The sequence below is a fragment of the Phascolarctos cinereus genome, unplaced genomic scaffold, assembly GCF_003287225.1.
Source record: "Phascolarctos cinereus isolate Bilbo 61053 unplaced genomic scaffold, phaCin_HiC Scaffold_4;HRSCAF=312, whole genome shotgun sequence".
Taxonomy (NCBI): Eukaryota; Metazoa; Chordata; class Mammalia; order Diprotodontia; family Phascolarctidae; genus Phascolarctos; species Phascolarctos cinereus.
The window spans coordinates 597,924,134-597,950,538 of record NW_027555847.1 but is presented as its reverse complement, the minus strand read 5'-3'; the positions used below and the strand labels follow the sequence as shown (position 1 = coordinate 597,950,538).

At 32.2% G+C, this 26,405-nt stretch overlaps 1 protein-coding gene across 7 annotated transcripts in view; it reads right to left on the bottom strand.

Annotated features, from left to right (window-relative positions):
• RIMS2 (regulating synaptic membrane exocytosis 2) overlaps positions 1-26,405 on the bottom strand; it is a 539,971-nt gene that overhangs the window by 259,206 nt on the left and 254,360 nt on the right. For 5 of the 7 annotated variants that reach the window (XM_078153700.1, XM_020969889.1, XM_078153695.1 and 2 more), the window contains exons 16-17: positions 18,313-18,492; positions 17,273-17,382 (exon numbers count right to left, since the gene is read on the bottom strand). In XM_078153700.1, coding sequence (XP_078009826.1) covers positions 17,273-17,382; positions 18,313-18,492 — 290 coding nt within the window. The remainder of the gene's footprint in view (positions 1-17,272; positions 17,383-18,312; positions 18,493-26,405) is intronic. The other 2 variants (XM_078153699.1, XM_078153698.1) reach the window with 1 other exon arrangement.

The following is a 26,405-nucleotide window of genomic DNA, read 5'->3' as shown; positions in this document are numbered from 1 at the left end:
ATGGAGGAATAGCATTTAGGCCAGGTGGAACTAGATCTCAGAGTGTGTGAAAAGGAGTAATGTGTAAGGAGACTGGAAAGGTTGGAGGGGTTAAGATGATTAAGAGATTTAAATATCAAACAGAGAAGTTTATACTTGAGTATAGTAAGTACATGGTGTTTATGGATTGATCAACTGATACATATGTATAAATGGGTTGATTTGCAAAAGTTATGCCTACCTGTTAATAGGAAAATTGGACCTTTTTAAGTACAGAGAAATACCTGACTCAGAGCTTAAGATATAAATAATTATTTAAATAAATTTTCCCTGAACCAATATATAGTGTTTGAAGACAAGTTAATTTTTTAAAGTAATCTCAATTTCTAACAATTTCTTTATCTGTAAAATTAGGAACCAGGATTAGGTCATCCCTAAGGTTCTTTCCAATTTACAAGTAATGATCCTATGATTCTTTTAGAAGAAATTCTAGCCCTTCAAGCTGGGTATTCAGGGAAGGACCATCAAAAAATGTTAAATTTCATATCCATTTAAAAAATAAACTACATAACAGAAGTTTGTGGTGACATATGCAATCTTTTTCATATACTGAAACATTCATATTTGTTGATTATTATTAAGTTCATATCCACAAAGGATTATTTTTTAATTTTCAAAAAAAGATCTGTTAGTAGTTACTGCAGTAGTTTAAACAGCAGGTAAGAGATCTGAACTAAAGCAATAGCATTGGGAATGGAGAGGAAACATAAAAGGTCCTGCAAAGTGAGAATATAAATTCATCAGAAAACATTAATTAAGTAAATATGCTAGGTAATAAGTATTTGCCAGGCATCGTGTTAAGTGCTGGTGATTCAAAGACAAAAATGAAAGAGTCCCCACCTTCAAGGAACTTACATGCTACCAGTAAAGATGACGTATACATATAAAAGTATATACAAAAGTTACACAAATTATATAAATGCAAGGAAAGTAACTAAAGGTGGCTTTATCTCATAGTTAGAATTACTATGTGAATATAATAATTAAGATGCAATAAATAGTGGTAAAAATTATGATGCCCACAAGTATATAATATTATGTGTGTATTTATACATATAATGTATATATATATAATTAAAAAGCTGTCCATATTCTCTTCTGCTTATAAATCTTGCTTTCATTAAGATTCAGAATATTCTCAGCCAAGGACATTTATTCCCTTTCTGATTCACTTCCTTTTTGCAACTCATTTTCTGCTTTTCATATGTAGTCCCAAATTACTGTACTATCCTTCTAACTAACTCAAGTTGACATGAGATAAAAACACAAGACGCTCAACAGTATTTATGAAAAAAAATTAATCTAGCCAACACAAATTTATTTGATACTTTCTATAATTAGAGCACAAATCCGATTCCTAACCATGACTCATAGAATTAAATTTGCTTTTTAGACAGGCAAATAAAATTTTTTCTTAACTTTAAAATAACTGCCTGTTTTCCAAGCACAGAGATCTATCATAATAACATATTACTATTATATTAAGAAGAGACAAACTATAATAATAACAATAATACTTTATAGTTCCTAACAATTTATGCTTTTCAAAATGCCTTAACTATATTATCTCTTTTGATTCCTATGAGATAAAATATTAATCTCATTTTACATATAAGAAATTTAAACCAAAGAGATGTCATACAGTTGGTTCACAGTCACAAGTTATTTAGATGCAGAACTCAGACAACTCTACAAGTTGAAGAACATTTCATAATTAAATGCCTCACAGACTGAAATGAAGCTACTTCAGTCAGGAGCCAAGATGAATCACAGACTTACAGCTTTAGAGCTGTAAGGGACCCCCAAGGCCATATAATTTAACATTACTTTACAGCTAAAGTAACTGAGACCTAGGAAGTTAAGTACTTTCTTAATGTCACACAAATAGTTTGCATCCAAGGTAGGCTTTGAACCCTGGTCTTTCGACTTTGCCATGAATGGTAATGGTATTCACCAAAGTTTGATCTGCCACTTGAAATGGGGAATTTTGGTAAAAGGAAAGGAAAGAAAGAATTACAGGAAAGAGAAGTGAAATAAAAGAGTATAAAGAAGCAGTATATTAAATGAGAAATTAGTTACAAAAAAGAAAATTAGTGAAAGTTACCAGGGCAGAGGAGTCACAAATATAAAGCAGAGAAATGATATGTTCCTTCTCTAGTGATTCTTAAAATCTAACAATCAGTATCTGTTTCGATAATAAGTGATGGTTCTTTGGCAGCTTTTTTAATTCTGAAAAAGCTACCCTATTGTGAAAAGAAATTATTCTCTAGTTATATAATTTGTACACTATACAAGTGACACAGTGGCTTTAGGTAATTTAAGATTCTGAAATAGCTTATTTGACAGGTAGGAATGGCTCATTAGGCTTTTCATTTCAACTGAAAATTACCATCAAATATGTCTGTAGCAAAACTGGGTTTAATTTTGTAGTGTTTAGTTTCCAAACTCTGTAATATTCAACACCTAGAAGATCTCAAGAATATTGAGAAATTGGATCCCAACGAATTTGGAATATAGTTTATGAATTATGAAATCATAGTTAGGAACTGGACACTTTCATTGGTACAGAAAACTCCCTATACCAATACGTGCTACCACTTTCTTTGCATCTTATAGTCTTAGTTGCTTAGAGCACTAAAAGACATGCCCAGAGTAACTATGTTATTGTTACTAAAGATAATAATAACAATCATAGGTATTTATAGCACTGCATTATCTCATTTGAGCTTCACAATCTTGTGAGGTAGCCACTACAGATATTATAATCCCCACTTTACAGATGGGGAAACCAAATATGTTTCTCAGAAGTTATGCAATTGCTCATGTTCTCATAGGAACTGTTAGAGACTGGATTTATGGCTCCAAATCCAATACTCTATCCACCACATCAAAAAAATAACAGAGCAGACACAGAATTTCTTCTTTTCTAGTCAACTGGATATGCAAGGTAACAGAGGTACAAATTAACACAGCTAGAATTCATACCTCATGCTTCTGACTGCATAACAGCTATAGCAATTTATTTGTATATGTTTATCCTTAAAGTGTGTAAAATCTCTTGAGGGCAAGCACTGTTACATTTTTGTCTTTGTATTATTACCTAGTAGAGTCCCTAACACATGGGGGTCTTGATAAATGCTTACAGATTGATGTGTACAAAACTGTCGAGGAAGAATAGAGAAGACAGCTACTGAATAGTTGTAAAAGGTTCAAGTACAGAATACAGTAAAGTAACGCCATAAACCAGGGTTATGAAATTGAGTAATAAGAGAACAGAAATAGAGATGGTTAGAGGAGCAAGTTTAAGGTTCCATAATGAATTCCATTTTGGACAAGTAGAATACAGATACCTACAGGATATCTAAGAAGAGATGTGCAGCAGACTGATTATAGTGCAAAACTGGAATTCAAAAGACAGAAGAGAATAATATGTAATTGAGGAAATAATATGTATAGATATAATAACTGAAGCCATAGGAACAGATGAGCAAATCAATTGAGAAAGTATAGAAAGTAAAGGGGGGCTGATAACAGAATCCTTGTAGCATTCACACAAAAGAGATGGGGGGTGATTAATCAAACTAGATTGAGAATTGATCAAGGAAGGAGGAACACGAGACAAACAGTGTCATGCAAGCTAAAAGGAGTGTATTCCTAGAAGTAAAGGTAGAAATCAAGGATGAGGACAGCTGAGAGGGTAATGAGATTTAGCAGTCAACAGGTCATTGATAACACTGTAGAAAAGAGTATACTTAGGTAACAATCATGTAAAGCAAAAGTCCTGCATAAACCTATTGATCTTGATCAAATATAATCTAGATTATAAAGAGCAGCATAACATAGCAATAAGAGTGATGAACTTGGAATGAGAAAGTTCTGGTTTAAATCCTGCCTTTGCATGACCATGTACATGTTAACTCAAATTCTTAGTGTCCTAGGAAATTTCCTAAAACAATAAATTACAGATGAATTGCTAATCTGTCCTATGAAAGGAATTACTACAACAGAAGCTCCCTCTATCATCAGATTCAGATTTGGCTCACCTCTACCAAAAGAAAAAAATGTGCTGCAGAGTTTTACTGTTTATAATTTATAAATTATAGAAATTATAAATTATATAATAGAATTACATAGTAAATATAATTATATATTTAATTAATATATAATTTGCATAATTTATAATTATGACCGTAGTCCCAAATATTCACATTAATTACTAAATTAATTTAGCTAGGCTTTCCCCAAATTCAGTAGTAAAGAAATGGAAATAATGTAAAGCAAAGCAAATGAAGGCTTAATTAACATATTTGTTACTGAGTCCTATCATTAATTTTGTTTTGTGTTTCTATTGTAATTCATTAACAAATTTTAGATTAAAATAGCTATTTTAAATGTTTTGAAAATACTTCATCTTATAATGAGGAATGAAACAGAATGTCAATATAGTATTTTTTTAATCCTTAAAAATTGTGACAATCATTTAGCAACTATTTTTTACTAAATATGATTTCCTGCCATGATTACTAAAACAACTTTTCCCTTAGTTTTAGTATCTTTTAAGATGCTTGTTTGAATAGTTTTTTAATCTTCTAGGTTGGGTTCCATTCATTTGAAACTTGACAATTTCAAATGGGATGTTTTTTTAAAAGAATGCTCTACTCAGAAACATGACAAAAGCAAGAAAGAAACATGATCTATACATTTATATCAGGAAAATGACTTAAATTTTGGACAAACAACACAATTACTTTTGAACATTAAAACGTTATTATTGGGGGCAGCTAGGTGGCACAGCGAATAGAACACCGGCCCTAGAGTCAGGAGGACCTGAGTTCAAATCTGACCTCAGACACATAACACTTAATAGCTGTGTGACACTGGGCAAGTCACTTAACGCCACTGCCTAGCCAAAAAACAAGCAAACAAACAAAAACACAACAAAAAAAACTTTACTATTGCTTAAAAAAGTAGTTACAAGCATTATACATATTAAAATGCAGAGTATACACACACATGCAGTCACTAATGACAATCAAAAACTTGCCTTTTTTCCTATTAGTCGGTAGACTTGACTGTTTTTCCTCATTATCTTTATAACATTAAAAACAAACAAATGATTAATATTTAAGGTCATAAACTAAAAATACCACCACAAAAGATGAGTCCACAGAGTATGAAAACCAGTCCATGCACACTGAGTTTGACCTTTCACACACAAAATCAGACACACTTGCTACTTATACAGGCAAGTGGTAAAGAAAAAAAATGCAAAGCTAAATGAAATTCCTTTATTGACTTACTTTGAAAGACTAAAATTCTTTTATATTACTAATTATTATTAGAAAGGTTTAATTTTCAAGGTAATAATAGTGATACAAACTTGCCTTTTCTTTCATTCACTGATGGACTTTGCTCTTTTCCCTCATCTTTATGAAATTAAAAATAAATAATGAAGATGATTAATTTTTTACTATTATTGGCTTCATTCATCAAACTAAGAACACAAAGGATGACTTTACATTACAATTACGTTACTTGACATTACAATTTCTGCATTGTGTATAAATTGTGGTATTAATGTGCAAAAGAAGTAAAAAACAAAGACAAAAGAAAACAGGAAGACACTGACTATACATCTTAGTGAAACTCAGTTAATGACTGTGACATTCCATAAGATGGTAAGAGCAGAGTTATCCTGATAGTACTTTTAGATAATTAGCACAGAAAAATAATAAACACACTGTACTTGAGTCACAAAATAATAAAACTTGCCTTTTTCCCCTTTAACAGATGACTGGTGATTTTCCTCATCTTTGTGACATTAAAAACAAGCAATTATAATCAATAATGGATTTAAGTCTGAAACAGCAAACTATGCACACTATGAAAAAGGCTTTACCTACCTGTGCAACTACAGGTAGAAAACAGCATGGTGCTTACACAATTGCAGAGAAGACTGCATATTATACAGACCAATATGCATCCCTATTCACAATGAGGAAGTTACATAGAATTATTGGCTTAATGAAATTGCTTTTACAATTATATCTGCATTATCTAGAAAATGAATGTGAAAACTAGCTATACAAACCAAATCAGAATTTGATTTGAAAAGGGTTTTAATCCCAAAATGGCAGACATCGGAAGTGTCTATTATTATTTTTTAATTACACAAAACTCTAAATTTCATTAAATGTCTCATTTTATGGATCTGATAGAACATTGGCAAAACTATGCTACAGATGGCTAAGAATAGAAAAATCAAATTAATTTATTCCAAACCACTTAGTATGTTATTATGTTGATACATTTAGTAATATTTTAATGGCCAGAGTTTTTTATGCATTTCCTAGGTGCCTATTATCTTATTCTGGATTAAGTCAGAGAATGAGGACAAAATCTATTAATTTCTAATTTATTCATTATTTTCTATTTTCTAATTATTTAAATAATACTAAGAAATTAAAAATCCTCTAACCAGGTAACCATAGGAAGAGGTCAGTTGGGAGACATGATAGTGGATCATAAATATTAGAAGGATTATTACATCATAAAATGAGAGTTCAGTGGGTTTTTACAGATCACTAAGTTCAATTCTCTCATTTTCAGATAAGAATACTGAGGCTGATAGGTTCAATGACTTGCTCAAGATCACACAGATTTATTAAATGGCAGAGCCAGGATTTGAAATCCAAGGCTTTGATTTCAAATTCATCACCTTTTCCTATGCTCTGTGCTGCCTCTCCTTTTATTTTAAGTTGGGGTAAGAGATTACTACGAGTTGTATTTCCTATCTTTTAAACATAAACTTCAACTACTGAAAAAAGAAAGCTTCTGGGGAACTTGATAGTCTCCAAGTCCTTAAAGTGATGAAAATTTGTGGTAAAGGGAAGAATCAGTATATTCCATCTTTTTGATTTATCACTGATCATCACTAACAATGATAAGAAATGAAGATGGGTCTGTAATGCAGGACAGCAGATGCAAACAAAGAAAACTACGTTGATACTTATTAAGTGTTCAAAGACCTAAGAGAAGACCTATAAGCAAGGTGGATAGATCCTCTTTGGAGGACTTGCAAGAGGATATGGGCAAGACAATGATACTGTTTGCAATCCGTACACCGCAATATCTACACTGATTTAGGAGGTACACTGAAATATTGAAACAAGTAAACTAATTGTCAATTTGAGATAAAAATTAAAGAAAATGCTATATCATCCAGCTTAATTAAACATGATAATTTACTCAGGGTAGCTAATATTATCTCCATTTGGACAGGTACAAAAATAGGAAATTAATTCTAGAACTAGTTACTAAAGATATGTTGCACAAAACTTTTCTCTTTTTATCTTGAAAAGTAAGCTGTGGTGCTGCTGAATTTTCATTATTTTCAAATTGGGAGTGAAAATCATGTGAACTGAGTTGAAACAGAGCTAAACCACTTATTTAAACAATGGTCAAAACGGATCTGCCTTAACCTCTTCCCCTTGCTTTTTTTCACCCTGCTCTTCCATATCCTTGTTTGTTCATTAAGTTCTGCATTTCCATTAATGAAAATGAGAAAACACACATATGTTGTTACTTGAACACACACACACACACACACACACACACACACACACACACACACACCCCAAAGTTAAAAAACCCTAGTAAGAAGAAGACTTTTTTTTCCCCTTTCTTTGGGGTAAATACAAGACCTTAGAAATTTTCCTTTTTTATCTCAAAATTCTGATGTGTAATAGATACAGGATGGTATTATTGCTCTGTTATTATATAATGGAACAACAACCTTGAAAATGCAATGATTATTTTCATCAACAGGCAGGGGGCTGATGATCAAAACAAGGGAAAAGACCAACGTGTTGTTCTAAGCCTTTTCACTTGTGGCTCCACTTACTCCTAGACATACCATCATTCTAAAAACACATGAAGTCACTTTGAATTGCCAATTTTTTAAAAGTCGAGTTTCAAAATAATTGCAACTGTAAACATGAAACAAAATAAAATACTAGGTGAAAATCAAATGAAAATGTTAATGCAGCTTTCCATATACTTTAGCATACATTAATACAGTAAATTTGAAACAAGATCAACTTGAAATGAAGGAAATACAGTTGAAGCAAAATAGAAACAGAAATCTAATGTATCTAATAACACTTTTGTTGTCAGATGTGATTTCCCTTGCACAAAAATAAGAATCCTCAGGTGCTTTTATATTGCTGCTTTTGAATAAATGAATTATAGTATCTACGAATTTTAGAAAAGTACAATACTGCTATATAAACAAGTTACTGAAGGCATGTAATAATCTATGATCATACTGATTCTTACTTTCTTGACAATGTGACCTCTTATAATATAAACAATATAACTAAAACTGAACTGCTTTGTTCCTCTGCATTTATCAAAAGTATTTTAATTATAATCTTTCCCAAGTCAATATCATTAGTCATATTTTAGTTTAGAAAACTTAGGCATTAATTTCGACTTCTTTGCTTAGGAATACATATGCCTCTAACCAATGAAGATGTTAAAAATAAATGTGAATGTTCTTTACCTAATAACATCAGTTATTTTCCAAACATTGCAATTTAAGGTCTGTCAAGTCCACACTTGTTTTTATTATTTTTCCTAAATTATTTTAAATGCCAGTGAACACAGAGATTGTTTTCAAATATTCTATAGCTAAAATACAAGATTATTCCTCAAAGTTGTAAAACTACAAATAAAAAAAACCTTTATTAACTGGAATCCAATTAACTTCAAACATTAAATAGTGAGAATTTAAAACTACTTTTATGAAAAGTGACATGATCAGCAATTTATTCTAAACAACTTCACCCTGATGACCTAAAGTGTCATGATCATTGGTTCTTAGAATCATAACTCTGAAAACCTCCACCATTTAAGAACAATTACATTATGTTCATTATACACTAGAAGCAGAAAACTTTTATTATATCATAGAAAGACTGTCAGAAACAAGAGTTGAAATTAAAAAGGTTTCTAGTTAATCCTTGTAAGACCAATAATTACCACTTTCTTCTGGTTCTCCTCCTATTTTTCTGACCAGTCCTTCCCAATCACCTTTGCTGGATCTTCATCTAGATTATGTACCTAGACATTCTCCCATTTTCCCCAGGCTGTATCCTGTGCCCCCTTTTCTTCTCAGTGATCTTACAAACTCCCATGGATAAAATTATCTCTAGGTAGATGACGTTCAATTCTATTAATATCTAGACCTATCCTCTTTTCTGACCTTCAATATCACATCTCCAACTGCATATTAGGCCGCTAGGTGGTACAGTGAATAGAGCACTGGGCCTGAAGTCAGAAAGATCTGCATTCAAATCCTGCCTCAGACACTTGTTTGCTGTGTGAATCTGGGCAAGTCACTTACCCTCTCTCTGTTTGCCTCCTTTCCCTCCTCTATAAAATGGGATAATAACAGCACCTACCTTTAAGGGTTGTTGCAAGAAACAAATGAGATAATTATAAGTGTTTAACACAATGCCTGTCATGTAGTAATTGCTACACAAATGTTAGCTGTTGTTAGTGATTATTATTGATTGGACATCTCAAATTAAGAGTATTACAGATATCTTAGAATCACTATATCCAAAACTAAACTTATTTTCTTTATCCCACAACTTTTTCTTCTTCTTAACTTCCCTATTACTGCAAGGGCACCATTATCCTTATAGTCACTCAAGCTCACAACCCATGTAAACATCCTTGACTTCTCATTCTCCATAACCAGTCAGCTAAGGCCCTTTCAATTCTACCTTCATAATCTCTTGTATAACCCTCTTCTGTACTCTGACATTGCTATGATTCTGATACAGGGCCTTATCACCTTATCAATGAATTACTGGAATAGTTCATTGGTTGCTCTACTTGTCTTCATCCTCCCTTTGGCTGTCATCATCTGAAAATGTAGGTCAGACCATGTCACCTGAATATTCAATATACTCTAGTGGCTCCCTATTACCTCCAAGATTAACTATAAAATCCTCTCTCTGTCTTCCAAAACTTTTCATAACTTTCCTCTTTCCAGTCTGCTGACATCCTACTCTTTCCAAGTACTTTGTGAACCAGTTATTCTGGCCCTCTTAGTGTTCTTCACACAAAATACTCCCAACACTGAACTCTGTGCAGTATCATTGGCTGTCCCCCATGCCTGGAATTTTTGCCCTGCTCATCTCCAACTTCTAGTTTTCCTTACTTCCTTCAGATCCAGATAAAATCTTACTGTCTTCAGGAAGCTTTTCCTTATCCCCTTAATGCTAATGTCTTCCTTCTCTTGATTATATCTAATTAATATTCTTTGTACATACTTATAATATATAATATTTCCAATATACCTTGCTTTTGCATAATTGTTTGCCTGTTTCTTTCTGAGCTTTCTGAGCTCCTTAAGAACAGTAATTACAATGCCTGGGACATAGTAGATACTTAATAAGTGCTTGGTGATTTGACTTCCTGGCACACAGTAGGTACTTAATAAATGTTTACTGAGTGATTGATTTGACTGTTAAAATACAGGATATTCCAAAAGTCTTAGTGTAGTTAAACTTTAAGACCTTAAAAGTACACAGAAACTTTTGAGACAACCAGTATAATCCATTTTATTCTTTATGGTGTTATTTGGTACTTGTACCATGTTCAGTGCCTACTATTTCTTTTTTATAATCAAAGAAAATGTTCATGCTATAGAAGGATGAGGTGTCTGTAGTTCATTTAAACAAGTAACTGAAAATCAAAAATGAGAAATGAGCAAAGGAGATGTTTTTGTTTGTTTGTTTTTTACCTTTCTCTGTATCCCACGAATTTAACAGTGCTTGGTACATAGTAAGCACTTAATAAATGCTTGATGACTTGACCATAATCCTACAAAGAGGCAATCATATGCTTTCTGCAACTTTAAAACATTCGGTCTGATTCTAACAGGGCCTGAATAGCATACTTCAAGAATCTTATAAAGAAAACGATTACTAAAATAATGGTGGAGAGGAGCATGGAAGTCTCTATATTCAGTTGTTGAAAGAACTTTGAAGAAAAAAAAAACTGAAAATGGGAGAAAATTTTATTGTTATATGAGAGATAAAGTGAATTAATATCCAAATTTTTTTTGCACAGTTGATGTTAACAGAGGAAGTAGCTAATTGCCCACATGAGAATTGACAACTTGACCTTACTAAATAAATCCTGTACTGCTGATGTGAGAGTTTAAATACTGAGGGAAAGGACCATTGAGCTGATCTAGCATGATCTTCTTTATCTCTGATTCCTCACTCTCACACCACCCCATCTACTTAATAATCTAACTGTTGCTAAGGATTGTCAATTTTAGGTTCCTAATATTTCTTCTCTCATCTGAAAATGCCCCTACCTGGTACAGGCCATTATCACCTCATACATAGACTATTGCAAGAGCCAGTTGGTTGTTCTGACAGCCACAAATCTTTCCTCATTTCAGTCGATCTTTCATTCAGCTGTTAAACGTGATCTTCCTAGAGTACATTTGACCACACCATTCTCCCCCTCTCCAAAACCCTTTAATAAACTCCAGTGGTTCCCTATCACCTCCAGGATCAAATATAAAATCCTTTGTTTGTCATCAGAGCTCTTCATGTCCTGCCCCTCTCACATTACCAGTCTTAGACTTTACCCACTCTCAATTTATATACTCTGTCAGATCCAGTGACAGTGGCCTCCTTGCTCTTCCTCGAACATGACACTTCATCTCCCCAAATCTGGTCATCTTCATTGGCTGTCCTGTATGCCTGGAATGTTCTCCCCTTCTATCTATGCCTCCTGGCTTCCTTGACTTCCTCTAAGTCCTAACTAAAATTATTCCTTTTACAGGAAGTCTTTCCCAATCCTCCTTAACTATAGTGCCTTTCCTATTAAATATTTCTAATTTATCTAATACATATCTTCTTTGGACATAGTCATTTAAATGTTGTTTCCCCCCTTAAACTGTGAGCTCCTTGAGAATAGGGACTGTCTTTTAGCTTTCTTTGTATCCCCAGTGCTTAACACAGCACAGCGCCTGGTACATAACAGGCACTTCATAAATATGTATTTAGTGAATGACTCATTTATTTTTAGTTGGAGGCCTCCCTTGTGTACAAGTTATTGAATCTTAATTTATTTGACCTTAAATTATATAATGTTACTTTCTAATGGTAAAACTACACGTTTAGAGTAAAACTACTTTTAGAGGCAAATTAGCTGAATTAATTTCCCACTAAATTGTAACTCAGGAGCACTATTTTATTACTATGAGGATGTTAATAGCAAACAATAACATGACTTGTTAATTGAAAATGTATTTTAATAATTGTCAGCTTCTGTACAAGGCCATTTATGATGCTGGTTGTTAATATTCTTTCCCTCCTAAAATTACTTTATACTGGCATTTACTTATCTATACATTCTATGTCTCCACCATGGGTTGTGTACTCTTTGAGGACAGGGATTATTTTATTTTGTGTCTGTACTGGTACATAGTGAGTGTTTTAAAATGTTGCTCCATTTGAGTTGAATTGAATTATATATATGTAGATTGAGAAATGATAGACTGACTGTCCAAGATACTAAACAACAAAAGGTAGCCTAAATGATTTGGGTAGATCCTCTGAGAGTTGTGAACAGACATGCGATAGGAATGGAGAGAACATGATGTGTCAATGAAGGGAGTACTGATGCTGAAGAAATTGAAATGAATTCAACAAAAAACAAAATGAAAAAGTTTGTAACATACTGTGCACAGATATTTCAAAATTTCAAAATATAAACCACAATATATAAATTGAAATTTAAGGAGCTAGTGACCAGAAAAGAACCTTCATTAACAAGGAGTGCGGTGTAGTAAAAAATAAAATAAAATAAAAGACTTCTGGATGCAGAGTTTGAAGACCTGGGTTCTTATCCCACCTTTGACACTTACTGTTGTTTGACTATGGGCAAATTCCTTACCTTTTCTGGGCCATGGTTTCTCATATGTAAACAGAGGATAAGAAAATCTGTATTATTTACTTCACAGAATTGTACAGGAATATATGAGATAATATTTATAAAACACTCTGAATATCTTGAGGTGATACTTAAATATTGTATATCACTGAACAGAGGTTCATAATTACCTTTATAAATTTCCTATTACCTGCAATTCAGGTCTATATTACTAAAGTTTATTCTGAACTAGGACAAACTATTTCATATTCTAATACCTAATTTAAAGGCAGGAAAGTGATATGTATAGGTAAACCAGGGATGAGATTGTGGCAACTATTTCAAAAAGAAACCTACTTTTTCCATGGCCAGAAGGGAAGTCCTCTTTTCTTCCACTGAGAATAGAGAGCAAAGTAAAAACTCATCTGTATTCAGGGCTTTCTCTTGACTCATTAGTCTGTTGCCATGAATGGAGATAGAAAAGCACACTGATGAAAGAGTCTTCTTTTTATTCCCTTCTCCCCTTCTGGAAATGATGACTGTTTCGAGTTGTCTACGCAAGCACCAGCACTTTCTAATATTAGAGCAATACACTACAACTCTTAAGTATTTAAAGAAACTCAGAAAAATGGTGCTCTTCAGATGGGCATGCCAGGGTAAATGACTGAGAAAACTTTATCTAGGGGTACAGGGGTCCATATGAATAATATTTACCTCGAAGTGAAGTTTGCTATTAAAGATTTTTTCCTATTATAAAATATTTTTATTTATTTAAGTCGAAGTGTTATAAGTATTGAAATATATTAGGAACATCCCTATGAAATACAAATTGTTTCACTGGTAATTGCATGCTCACATTAGAATAGAATCCCATTAGATTCAAAATTAATTATTTCTATAAGAAATATCACCAGTACATACACAATAAAATTCATTCTTTTAGGCAGAATACTTTCGAATGCAAGTGATCTTCAAGGAGATTTCATTATATTTTAAATTCTATTCGATAGCTACATAAAATAACAATAAGGGGAAATCCCAAATGAAAACAAATAAATATGAGAATGCAAAGCAAATCCCAGTGTGCAAACATTATATATATGTACATATACATATATATATATATACACACACATACATACACACGCATAAATATAATATATATGTGTATGTATGCATGTATGTATATATGTATATATATGTATATATATGTATATATACATATATGAGATAAAGAGCAATAGAAGGCAAAAGATGGCTTTCTATATAATAATGATGATGATGATAAATAATCACTAACATTTATATAGCACTTACTATGTGCCAGATATTCTACTAAGTGTTTTTCAATTATCTCCTTTAATCTTCACAACAATCCTGGGAGGCAGATGCTATTATCACCACTTCATTAAATGAGGAAACTGAGGCAAACAGAGGTTTAAGTAACTTGCCCAGGGTCACACAGCTAGTAAGTGTCTGAGGTCAGATTTGAACTCAGGAAGATGAGTTTTCCTGACTTCTGGCCTTGCATTCTATGCACCATCTAGCTGTTCCCTCCACCACTTTTTGACACTACATACTAAAAGTTTATTTTATAAAAACAACTAATTGCAAAAAGAAAGTCCTGAAAATCTCATTAGAAACTCAAGCCACCACTACCTTTCAATATAATCCCACATCCTGATTATTCTGGTGATAAATTTAAAAAAATATACAGATATGATCAATTTTCAAAGTGCTGTTATCTCTTGTATTTCAATAGTGACTACATATAGTGTGAATTAATATTAGAAATGGAATTTTCCAAGATCTTTTAGAGATAATTTGAAAAGCTGATTTGGGAACTTTATTCAACAGAGTACTTTTCAGAGAGAAAGAAATACTACCATACTCTGTGTGTGTGTGTGTGTGTGTGTGTGTGTGTGTGTGTGTGTGTATAAACATGCGTATATGTATAGACTTGTGATTTCATCAGCAAAGGGAACTCTTGGTGAGAAAATCCTCTGCAAATACAAATGAGCAACTCTCTACAATTTTTAGAGAACTTGGAAAACTGAGAAGTTAAATGACTTGCCCACAGTCACATATCTAGCATGTACCAGAAGGTAGACAAATACAGACCCTTTTAACTCCAAGGCTAGTTTATGTATCTATTAAGACTCATTGTTTCCTCTCTCTCCCTCTCCTTCTACCAGGAAGGAGTGTACACACACACACACACACACACACACACACACACACACACACACTCGTATATATACATATGTTTCTAAAAGCAGTCTTTCTAATACAAAGGCCTTTTAAGTTGGCACTTTTAGGTCCACAGTAAAAAGTTGACTCATAGTATCTTAGATTTAGAACTAGAAGGAACCAAGAAGGCATTCAGTGCATCGCTCTCATTTTAAAGATAAGGAAACAGAGGTGTAGAAAATACAATTGAATTACCCACGGTCATGTAGGTAGTAAAGTCAGGATTTGAATCCAAGTTCACTGACTTCAAATATAGCACTTATCCCACTATACCACATTGCCTCTCATTTCTGCACAACTTATTCTTGTTCAAAAATAATGTCCATATGCAACGTATCAGACCACTAGTCATAAAAGCACTGACATTCATATCCATAGTATCTACTTATAAGTAACCAGAAAAAAATCAGTTAACCACAACAAAATCACAAACTAGTCCACAAAATGGTTATTTAAATACAACATACTTATATTTTATTATACTTGTTCTTCATAAATTATCGAGATAAAATTAAAATCCTAAAATTATTCCCTCAGTAAAATTATTCCTTTTAATAACACTTTCTAACCAGCTTTTCTTCTTTCAATAAGTGTTCTTAACTAAAAGAGTGCCTTCAGCTGCTCTATAACTAGAGATAGTTTCCTATCTTCCAAGAATTGTATAATATCAAGATGATACTATTTATGTTAAATAAATTTGACTCATTTCTAACAAGTTCATCTTTTTTCATATTATAATAAAATACTGATAAAATATCCACATAAAATTTAACTTTTTTATATTGCTAAACATTCTATGTGCATCCGGAAAAATGATGCAGAAAATATATGCTAAGGTAAAAAGTTGTTTTTATTTTACTTTTAAATCTAAATTTGACAACTGAAATAAAATAATAAATACTAGATGAAATATTGATGATAGATACATTTGAAGTAAATATAGACCCTCAATGACATAAACACAGACTGCAATTGATATCTTTGGTTAAAGTCTTATTCTAAGCATGGAATTCTGGTTAAAGGTGAAATTTATTAGAAAAAAACCTGTTGGTATTAATGCAAATTAAAAATACTTGATTATACACCATAAAATAATTTTACTAAACTAATAAAAGTCCTTACAATGAAGGAACATCAATTGCAGTTGGGTTTATTTTTGCTTACACAGCCCCCCAAAAAAAGGCTTTCAGCACAAAACAAACCCTCCTTTATGTACAGACCTTCATAAGGTTCTATCTCCTTGTCTCCATTGTCTAGGGAAAATAAAACAAAAACAAAACAAAAAGGGAACCAAAGCACAGGGGTTAAAAACAACAGAAATATGTAAAGGCACAGTATGCATCTTCTCAAAAGGAAAATATGTACATGGGCATTTCAATATATTTTGTAAGTCACATCCATGAACCAAATGAAGATTCACAAATTATTTAACAAATAAACGAGCAAAGATGTTTTATTATTATATTCTATCTCCAAAAATGTCTTTTAATCAAGAGTTTATTGGGTATCATGTATATGTGTGTGTAAATAGTGGTTCTTATGCCAAATTATGATAGCATTAAAATATCAGTACAACATGCATTTTTATTCTTATGTTAATCATTACCTTTTTCTGATATTCCAGCTTTGAGAAGGATCACCATAGTTGTACATCAGCTAACCGTCCTTTGCAGTTGTATGAAAATTGATTTGACTAGTTACTTCTTTTAACTAACAACAAGTATTTAAATTTATTCATAGCAACAAAACTACCATTGAACTCATCCTTTAAGAATATTATCCATGTTTACTTTTTCCCCTATTTTTGATGCATTAAAAATCTTTAAAATGATTTAAATAGGAAAATTTACATATAATAAATGAAAATATGCTGCCAAAAATAATTAGTTGTATACTAATATGAACATAAATGATGATAAAGAACATTTAAAATTAATTCAACAGGGTAAAGAAAATGTTTATTCACCTTAGAATCCAATGGCATTTCCTAAATGACATAATTTGAAATAAAACTTACTTCTTTCCAAAGTCCCCTTTGGCGGGAGCTGTGGGAGCTGTCGTCCCCTGCGTCCTGCCACTGGAGTACTTGATGGGCTTGTTTGGACAGAGCCAGTATGAGGATGAGACCTACAACATATATTGATAAAAAACAAACACCTAGCATGAATACTCAATATGAAATAAATGTGAGATTTTTAAATGAATTTGGTACATATGATACCTTTATTAATGCTAATTTAAAGAGCTTTAGTTGTTGATTAAAAAGAAAAACACTATCTAAAAGGAAAAAATAAAATAAAATAATGACCAATATCTAAATACCAAAAGATGTTAATATAGTTGTGTGTTGATATGTATACATACATACACACTCACATGCACACAAACTAATACAGCAAAGTTAATGGAATTACTTTTACAAAATTAACATCCAAACTAGATGAAAGCAGAAGGAGAATTCTGTAGCTTAGAAATGTGGTGATGTTTTATTTTTTCTTCATACCTGGCTCCAAATCTACTCTAACTTTCCTTATTTTGGTCTAAATAGATATGCAGGCTCATATGAAATAGATTACATTTGTAAAATAAATCAGGAACTTAGAATAAACCAGTGAACAATTTAAAATGTAGTCAGAAAAGATAATAGTTAATACATAAAATTAATATCAGCATAAGAAAAGTTTGAAAAAGCTTCATTTGATGTTATTATGAGGACTATTCCATAAGCGATGTCTAATGGACACAAACAATTTCTCATTCTGTAGGAGAAGAACATGATGGTTATGATATGCTTTATGAGGGAAATTACCCAGGACTCCTGATAAATGAGAAATCACAAAACAAATGCAGTCAAACAGTTAATAAACAAATTACAATGGTAGCTACACACTATTATATCCACTGAATATAAATAGTGTGTTTACACTGAAGGGGTTAGTATCTATTACTACTGGTGATCAGCCAAAGATGATAAGAGATACCAATTAGCCACTGGGAAAATAAAATGGTGTGTTGGAGGGGCAAAAAGGAGGTTAGTCTGATTGATTTGTCTTTCACCTCGATAAGGCAGGTGAAGGAGGGGCAGATCTTCCGGTCATTAATGAAGGCATCGACCTCATGAGGTTTGTATCAGGACGTTCAGTGGATCTGGAGCGGGAGGTGGTCCGCTCTAGGACAGGCCGTTGTTCTGTTGATCTGGATCTGTGATATGGCTGTCTATCTGCTGCTTCACAATTCCTGTAATGTTAGTCAAAAAGCAGCTCAGTTGACCTTTAGCTCTTCTTCTTTTTATTAAGCTATGATGCATCAAACTGATTTTGAGAAAAGTCACTGTTTAAAGTTATGGAGCACATAAAGAAGGAGCTACTATTTTTTTCAACATCTTTCAGCAACCTTTAGCTTCTGAAGAGCATATGATGATCCAAATTCTGCCTTCAACTAAATATCAGCAAATTTTACTGAAGGTACTAGATAGAAATTGTTTAGGTATAATAAAGGGCAATGACTGATCTAGTATTAGCTGCTGAACTCAATTTTATGGATCATTATCTACAATATTTCAAAGAGGTCAGTGATAGCACAGTCCTTTTCCTAACATCTTCCAAAGGTGGGCTGGGGAGGAAAAGAACTATATATGCATTATTTTCCAAGTTGCTAAAGTAATGTAATCAGTATAGCAACAAAGTTATCAAAGTCATTTGGCATAGTCAGAATATACTGATGAAATCTGAAAGTTCTACTTAAGGAATCAAATTACGGTTATGAAAAAACATGGCCTTTCAGAGAACCTGACTAAGTCTGAAAGTCATGTTTAGGCATGAAGTCATGACTATGTGATTCAAACTAAAATAAATAAATAAATAAATGAAACTAGTCATTTTGTGTCAGCCACAACTTTTATCAAGTACTGCAATCATATCAAATATAGGGTAATCGGATAAGATTATTATGTCAATGGTGTGCTGCTTTTCAGATGATGAGGTCTGTTTGGTTATACATAAAACCAAATCCAGATCCTAATCTTTGCCAAAAAGCTTTTTAATGCCAATGTTCTACCAGTTCAACCTGCTTGCGCTACCAATAACAGCAGATTTGGGCTTAGAACAACATTATAATGTAGCTTATTATTATACATAGGTACAAATTCATACAGATTTGAAATTAAATCATATCCCCAACAAAAACCTGCACACAGTGAAATGCAAAAGTAGTACTGTAAAAGAGTTGCACTATTAATTATAAATTATTTCAGTCATATATACAGTAATAAATACTGTAAAAGTGAAATAAAGATGGAAAAAGTCTCCCTAAAAGTAATGATATTTATAGAATATATTTTTATACCATGAGAAATTAGATGATTGGTATAAAAATATTTTTTTCTGCATTACATTTGTATTAGCTAACTTTAACACTTAAAAGTCATTACATTGACATTTAAGTCAACTTTTATGATACTTTAAGTTAAAATTTGTCAAAAGGAGATTTATTTTTTAATCTTTGTTAATCTACTAAGTCAACAGTATTTCTCCTAAGATCAACATAGTAATTTAAAAGGAAGAGAGGGAATAAAAAGTTTTAATTAATATATAATGATTAAATTGGAATTCCCACCAATTTCATTAGTTCTGTAAAAACATTTCAGGGGGTTGGTGCCATAGAAATAGTATCATAAGCTGGGTTTGGTAAGGAAAGGGAAATAAATTGGCAAAGGATCACTGAAGTGAGGCAGGGCAGTAGGCAATACAGCATGACTGAACTCAGACAAAGCATAGTGGCTGGATTGAGTAACAATCACTTAATAACTTAGTGAGAGGTGGTATCAGTTGTGGGTGAGAAGTGATATCAGTTGTGGCAATATTATGGAGGACGTGTCTATAAACAAAAAAGTTATTAAATTAATTTTAAAATAATAATTTTTACAAAAGAAAAAAAATGCAGGCAGCTTCTTTATGCAGTACATTAAGATATTAAGAAAATTATATTTATAAAATAACACTTTAGAACAAGCAGTTCTTTAAAAATGTTAACTTTACTCAATTTATAATTTTTACATAAATCTCTTTATATGCCTTTCCTTCAACTGATAATAAATAGGCTCAAGAAAACTAAGTTCTCATATACTTCTTCAGAATATGCAAGTTTAAATGTTTAATTTTGCATTTGTAATAAACATGCCATATTTTTATGTCATGGTATTATTAAGTAGAAAACTGGCAGTGTAGACCTATAATCACTCTGTAACAGAACAACACAACTACATGATGGTTAGGAAACTTGCATATGTTTTATTAGTTTCACTACATTCTATAAGTTTCTAAATGCCATCATGATATTTAAAATAAAAGAGGATCAAATTATTTAACATATGTAAAGCATTATGTACATCTTGAAGCACTATGTAAAGGATAAATATAATGAAAAAGGTAACAGAAACCTTAAGTACCTCCTCCCATTAAAACAGAACATACAGTCACATGGAATCCTGTGATAGTGTTCATGATTAAGGAGAAGAGATGAAAAGGGATAACACAATGTAGACTCAAAAGAAAAAAAAATTAAATAGGCAATAAGATTAATTCCACATTTTCTTGCACGTGCATACACATTTCACCACATCAAAAATAGAAGGTTTTAGATAACTAGCATGTTCTTAGAAGGGTTTCTTTTTAAATTGAACTCAAGAGGAAAAAATAAATAAAACATGGCAATGTTCTCACGATGGGATTAGAATAGCCCCTTGAAAGTTAGGGATATAGGCTCATTGCAAATATTGATGACTATATGCCAAAGTTATTTAGGCTCACATCTAGTTTTCTTTTCAACAAGAGAGCAAGAAGTCAAGAAGGGCAACAGTACTAGGACCTAGGTGAGCTAGAGAATGAGCAAGCCTCCATAAAATTCCTGAATGAGTCCCATCTCACAAACACTAGTATTAGAGTAATAGAAATTTAGGAGCAAGAAAAAGAGAAGAATAACATATTATGGCCAGAGCTGGGACAATTTTAATATATGTAGGTTTTTATTAAGTCATATATTGCTTAAAAAGTATTTCATGTAAGTTATTTACACAGCAATTTGATAGCTCTTTACAGTCTTATTTTTCAAATAGTTTACATTGCCCTTTAGCTACTGGATTATATTTCTGAATATTCTAAACTCTGTCTGAGTAAAGAAATGTAGGCTATTTCTCTTATGTTGGTGAATTTGTACAGTTATGGAGATACAGCTCAAAATAGTGTATAAACATAAAACTGAGAGGGATAGTTGATGTATTTGATGCCAGAATCAGGATCCAAATAGATTTCCACAGGCTGGAGCAGTCATAAACTGAGATTCAGCATTGTGCAATAGCAAAATCACTGGATTAAAATAACAGCACTACAAGTACCAGTGTTACTTTGAGAAAATAAATCACTTTAGGTTTCAGTTTCCTCATATACAACATGAGTGGAGTTTTCTAAAGTTCTTCCCAGTTCTAAACCTGTGATACCGAAGCTGTAAAATTTAACACAGATAAATGATATAGTCATGCAGCTAGAATAAAGAATAATGATATTCTAATTACTACATTACTTTCCACAAAAGAGTAAAACTTTAGGAAGGCTTTCAGCACATTTGTTAGCTTCTCTATGGATAATTATAGAAATAATAACAATAATTGATGACATATATCACTTAATATTACCTTGACTATCACAACAACCCTGTATAATAGGTGTTATCTTTATTTCCCAGATATGGACATCAGGGTTCAGAGATGTTAAATGACTTGCCAAGGGTCACACAGCTGTCTGAAGTAGTATTCAAATCTAGGTCTTCCTATCTTCAAATCCCACAGTCCAGTTATTATACCACAAGGCCTCAAAAAACAAGCAGTATGCCAGATAAGAACACATGGACTAGTTAAAATTTGTGCTGCTGAGGGGGAGTACCTATAATGATAAGACCATGGATCAACTGAAGTAATAGATGATAAAGTTATGTACTTGCATGTGGAAAAAAAGTTTAGGGGAGGTCATGATCAAAACGAGTCATCAATACTATATGATAGTCACAAAAGCTAATATGGACTTGTATTAAGATAAATTACAATGGCAAGAGTAAGGGAAGTCCCACTTTATTCTCCCCTAAGTTAAGCCATTTCTGGAGATCTAGTAGCTGTATTTTAGAAAGAATAATTACTAATCAAATTACATCCAACAGAAGGAGGAGGATGGTAGTGACCCTATACAACAAGCCAAACACAAATTCAGAAGGAACTGGATATATCATCCTAGAGAAGGAAAGAATTAGGGGAAGGAAATGAGACATCAATAAATGCCTTTAAATATTTGAAGGGTTGTCTTGCGGAAGAGATTAATTTTGGTCTGAACAACCTGTAAAGGCTAAATTGTGAACAAAAGATGTAAGCAGCTACAGAGAAGTCAATTTTGTATCAACTTGAGGGAAAAAAATCTGCAAAGATTGTTTTTAATAATAAACTTTTCAGCATCAAAGACAGTGTTGGCATTACATATATAGATTCAAATATTATAATTGCAGATGGGTTTATAAAATATGGTTCTGTAGCTTTTTTATGTCAAAGGCACATTTGGCAGTCTGATGAAGTCTAAGGGCTCTTTTCAAAATAGCACTTTTAAAGAATAAATTATCATTGTTATATTTTGTTTTTATGCGACCTAATTACCTCCTAGTAGTGTTCCCCATAATGTCTCCCAGAAAGCCATCACATATAATAAACAATCCTTTTTTAGAGGCATCTAGGTGGCCCACTAGATTGGGCAGTACACATGAAGTCAGGAAAACCTGAGTTCACATCTGGTCTCATTAACTCTGTGACCCTGAGCAAGTCACTTATCCTTTTCCTGAGTCAGTTTCCTCATCTATAAAATGGGGATAATAATAGCACCTACCTCCCAGGTTGTCATAAAGATAAAATGAGACAATATTTGTAAAGCACTTTTAAAGAACTATATAAGATCTAGCTAATTACGTCCTCGCTAAACTATATATGCTAAATTGCAGAATCCCTAAGTCAAAGAATATGCACAGTTTAGCCACTTTATTTGCATGATCCCAAATTTCTTTCCATATATGTGTTTTTAATTTACTGTGGAATACGGAATAGGATGTTGGTCTAAGCTTAATTCCAGGCAGAATATTTTTTCCAATTTCCCCATCACTTCTTATCAAATAGGGAGGTCTTAAATAATTTCTGTTTCCAGGTTTACAGATAATACTTTTCTAATATTAACCAACTTAAGATGGTTTTAATGACTGCTACTATATAACACCCTTTGAATTCTGAAAGTGCTATTCCCCCTTCATTTCCTACTTTTTTTTCATTATTTCTCTTTATATTTTAGAAGTTCTGTATATCTGAATGAATTCTGTTGTTGCTTTATCTAGTTCTGTAAAGTATCCATTTGATAACTGTATTGGTACAGCATTAAAACTGCACATTAAAACTGTAAAACAGAATGGTCATTTTTTATTATATTCACACAGCCCATCCATCAAACATTCCTCCAGCTATTTAAATTGTTCTTTATTCTTTAAGGAACATTTTATAAATGAATCTTTACATGCATTTTGTATATTTCAGTAGATGAATTCCCAAATACTTTGCATATTTTATACTTATTTTGAATATAGTTTTCCTTCCTAATATTGCCCTTTAAAGGCTGTCAATTTTTGTAGGTTTATTTTGTAGCCTGTAACTTTGCTGAAGGTATTGTCTCAATTACTATCTTTTTTGATTTGCTAGGATGTACCAAGTAAACCATGATGTCATCACCATATAGGGTTTATTTCTCTTTACCTCTCTTTATGTCTTTACCTCCTTTCTCTTGTCCTATTACTTAGCATTGCCAGAACTAGTCAAAAATATAGGCATCCTTGCTCTGCTCCCATATTTATTGGGAAAAAATTTTAATTGTATATGATACTTGCTTTTAGTTTTGGATAGATACTTTTTATGACATTCAAAAGGTCCCTTTATGCCTATACTTCAAAAAGTTTTTAGGATAAATTAATGTTATACATTGTAAAAGTTTTTTTCTGCATCTTTTGAGAGAATAAAATTTCAATTTAAGTCAAGTCAACAAACATTTATTAAGTGTCTACCTGGGCCAAGCACTGTTCTACTGTTGTTTGCTTCCTAAAGTTGAACAACACTTGCATCTTTGGTAAAATTCCACCTGGTCATAATGAATAATTTCTTGGAAGAATTACTGTAGTATGACTACTACTTTTTAAATTAATTTATATTAATTAATGGTGGTGGTTCACAGTTCTGCTTTACTTTCTTCTTCCCTAATATAGCTATTAAGATTATATTTTCTCATAAAAGGAGCCAGGCTGCGTGTTGTTGTTTTTTAATTATTGAGAATATTTTCTGTAGTATCAGTAGTAACTCTTCTCTAAATATTTTTCTAGAATTTTCCTGTGAATTCATCAGGCCCAGGAGTTCCCTCCTCTATACCCCCATCTGGTTTCATAATTATTTTACAGCTAGTTTTTATTTCACATTTCAAGATTGGATTATTTAAGATCCCTATTTGGTCTTCAGTCATTTAGGATATTTCATGTATTTTTAAGGTACTCTTATACTTTTTTTTTGTATAGCCAATTCTGCTATCCTAAATTTGAATAGAAGGTTATGATAAATCTTTTTGTTTCTTCTGGTTGTGATTTGACTTGTTCTTTTGTTAATTTTATTTTGTTCCCTCTTCTTTTTAATTATATCCCAGATTCCTTAACTGTAAAGGATTATTTTGGGCTTGTGTTCACTATACTATGTCATATTATTTCACACATGATATATGTGTATATTTCTATATATTACCAGACTGTGATTTCAGTGGTACAGGGAGTTCCTGGTGAGGAACTTCCTGCACTAATACAAGTCAGTACCTTCTTTGCAACTTAGAGTCTTAGAGAGTTGTCTGGCTATACTAAGAGCTTCAGTGACTTGCCAAGGGTCACACTGCCAATATATGAAAGAGTTGGGACTTGAACCTGGGCACTGCTGACTCTAAGGCCAGATCTCTATCCACTTTATCCACTGGATTTGACTTTGTTAATATATACTCTTTTGCAATTTTTTTTCAATAGACATTATATACCTAGTGCAAGTAAAACCATTTAAAGTACAGGATTTACTTAGATGAAACAACATGGCTTTTGTTTTTCAGCACTTTATAATTTATTTACAGCATAACATGAACCTGTTTTTTCTCCTCAAAAACTTAGATGCTGTAAATAATAGCTTACATATAATTATAAGAAAAGTTCTCCTAAATAACTTTTAAAATTGTAAATAAAAATGTGTTTGCCAAATATAACTTCAGCTTGTTTATTTTTTAAGGTTCACTTTATTTTGGGGGATAAATCTTTCTTATTCATGTCATTGTGAGAATGCAAGTATAAAATAAAAATGATGTCTATGTTTACAGAGACTCTAGATTCTACATTAACAGAATAATTTGCAAGTATGTATCCCTTCAAAATTGTTTATTGAGTACTTATTATTTCCAAGGTACTATGCTTTTATTACTAAATATTACCTTCAAGTTTTGTATAGGTCAACTTTCATTTTATTTTTCTTGAGACATTTTTATTATTCCTGAAAAAATACTCTTTAGAGTTGCTTGGAGTGAAATAGAACTGTCAGTATGATGGATTAATGTGTGGCATTAAAAAAAAAAACACTTCCAGCCTATTCTACAAACACATGGAGGAAATAGTTAAATAAATCCCCCATACATTGACAGAAAATAGTCCCCTCAAAATGAGTGATCTCAACTAGAAAGTCAGGGTAGTGATAGAATCAGTGGTATAGAAGTCAATATGAGAGATTATTACATATTTCAATTATTTAAAAATTTAGGGTACCTTGTGTGCATCTGGAAAAAATACTTTTTTGAAATGCTGATTTTGATAGATGATTATAAAATTGAGGCTTGTCTGAAAAAGCATTCATTGAATTGTGGCTTAGAATATTTTCCTATAGATTAATTTAAGAAATCTATCAATCACAGCCTTTGTGGTACTACAAATCCACTGTACCCTATGACCCAACTCTTTTCTTCAATTAAACTCAACAGATTTAATGAAAATGAAATATTTAATGAAAAGAATATTGT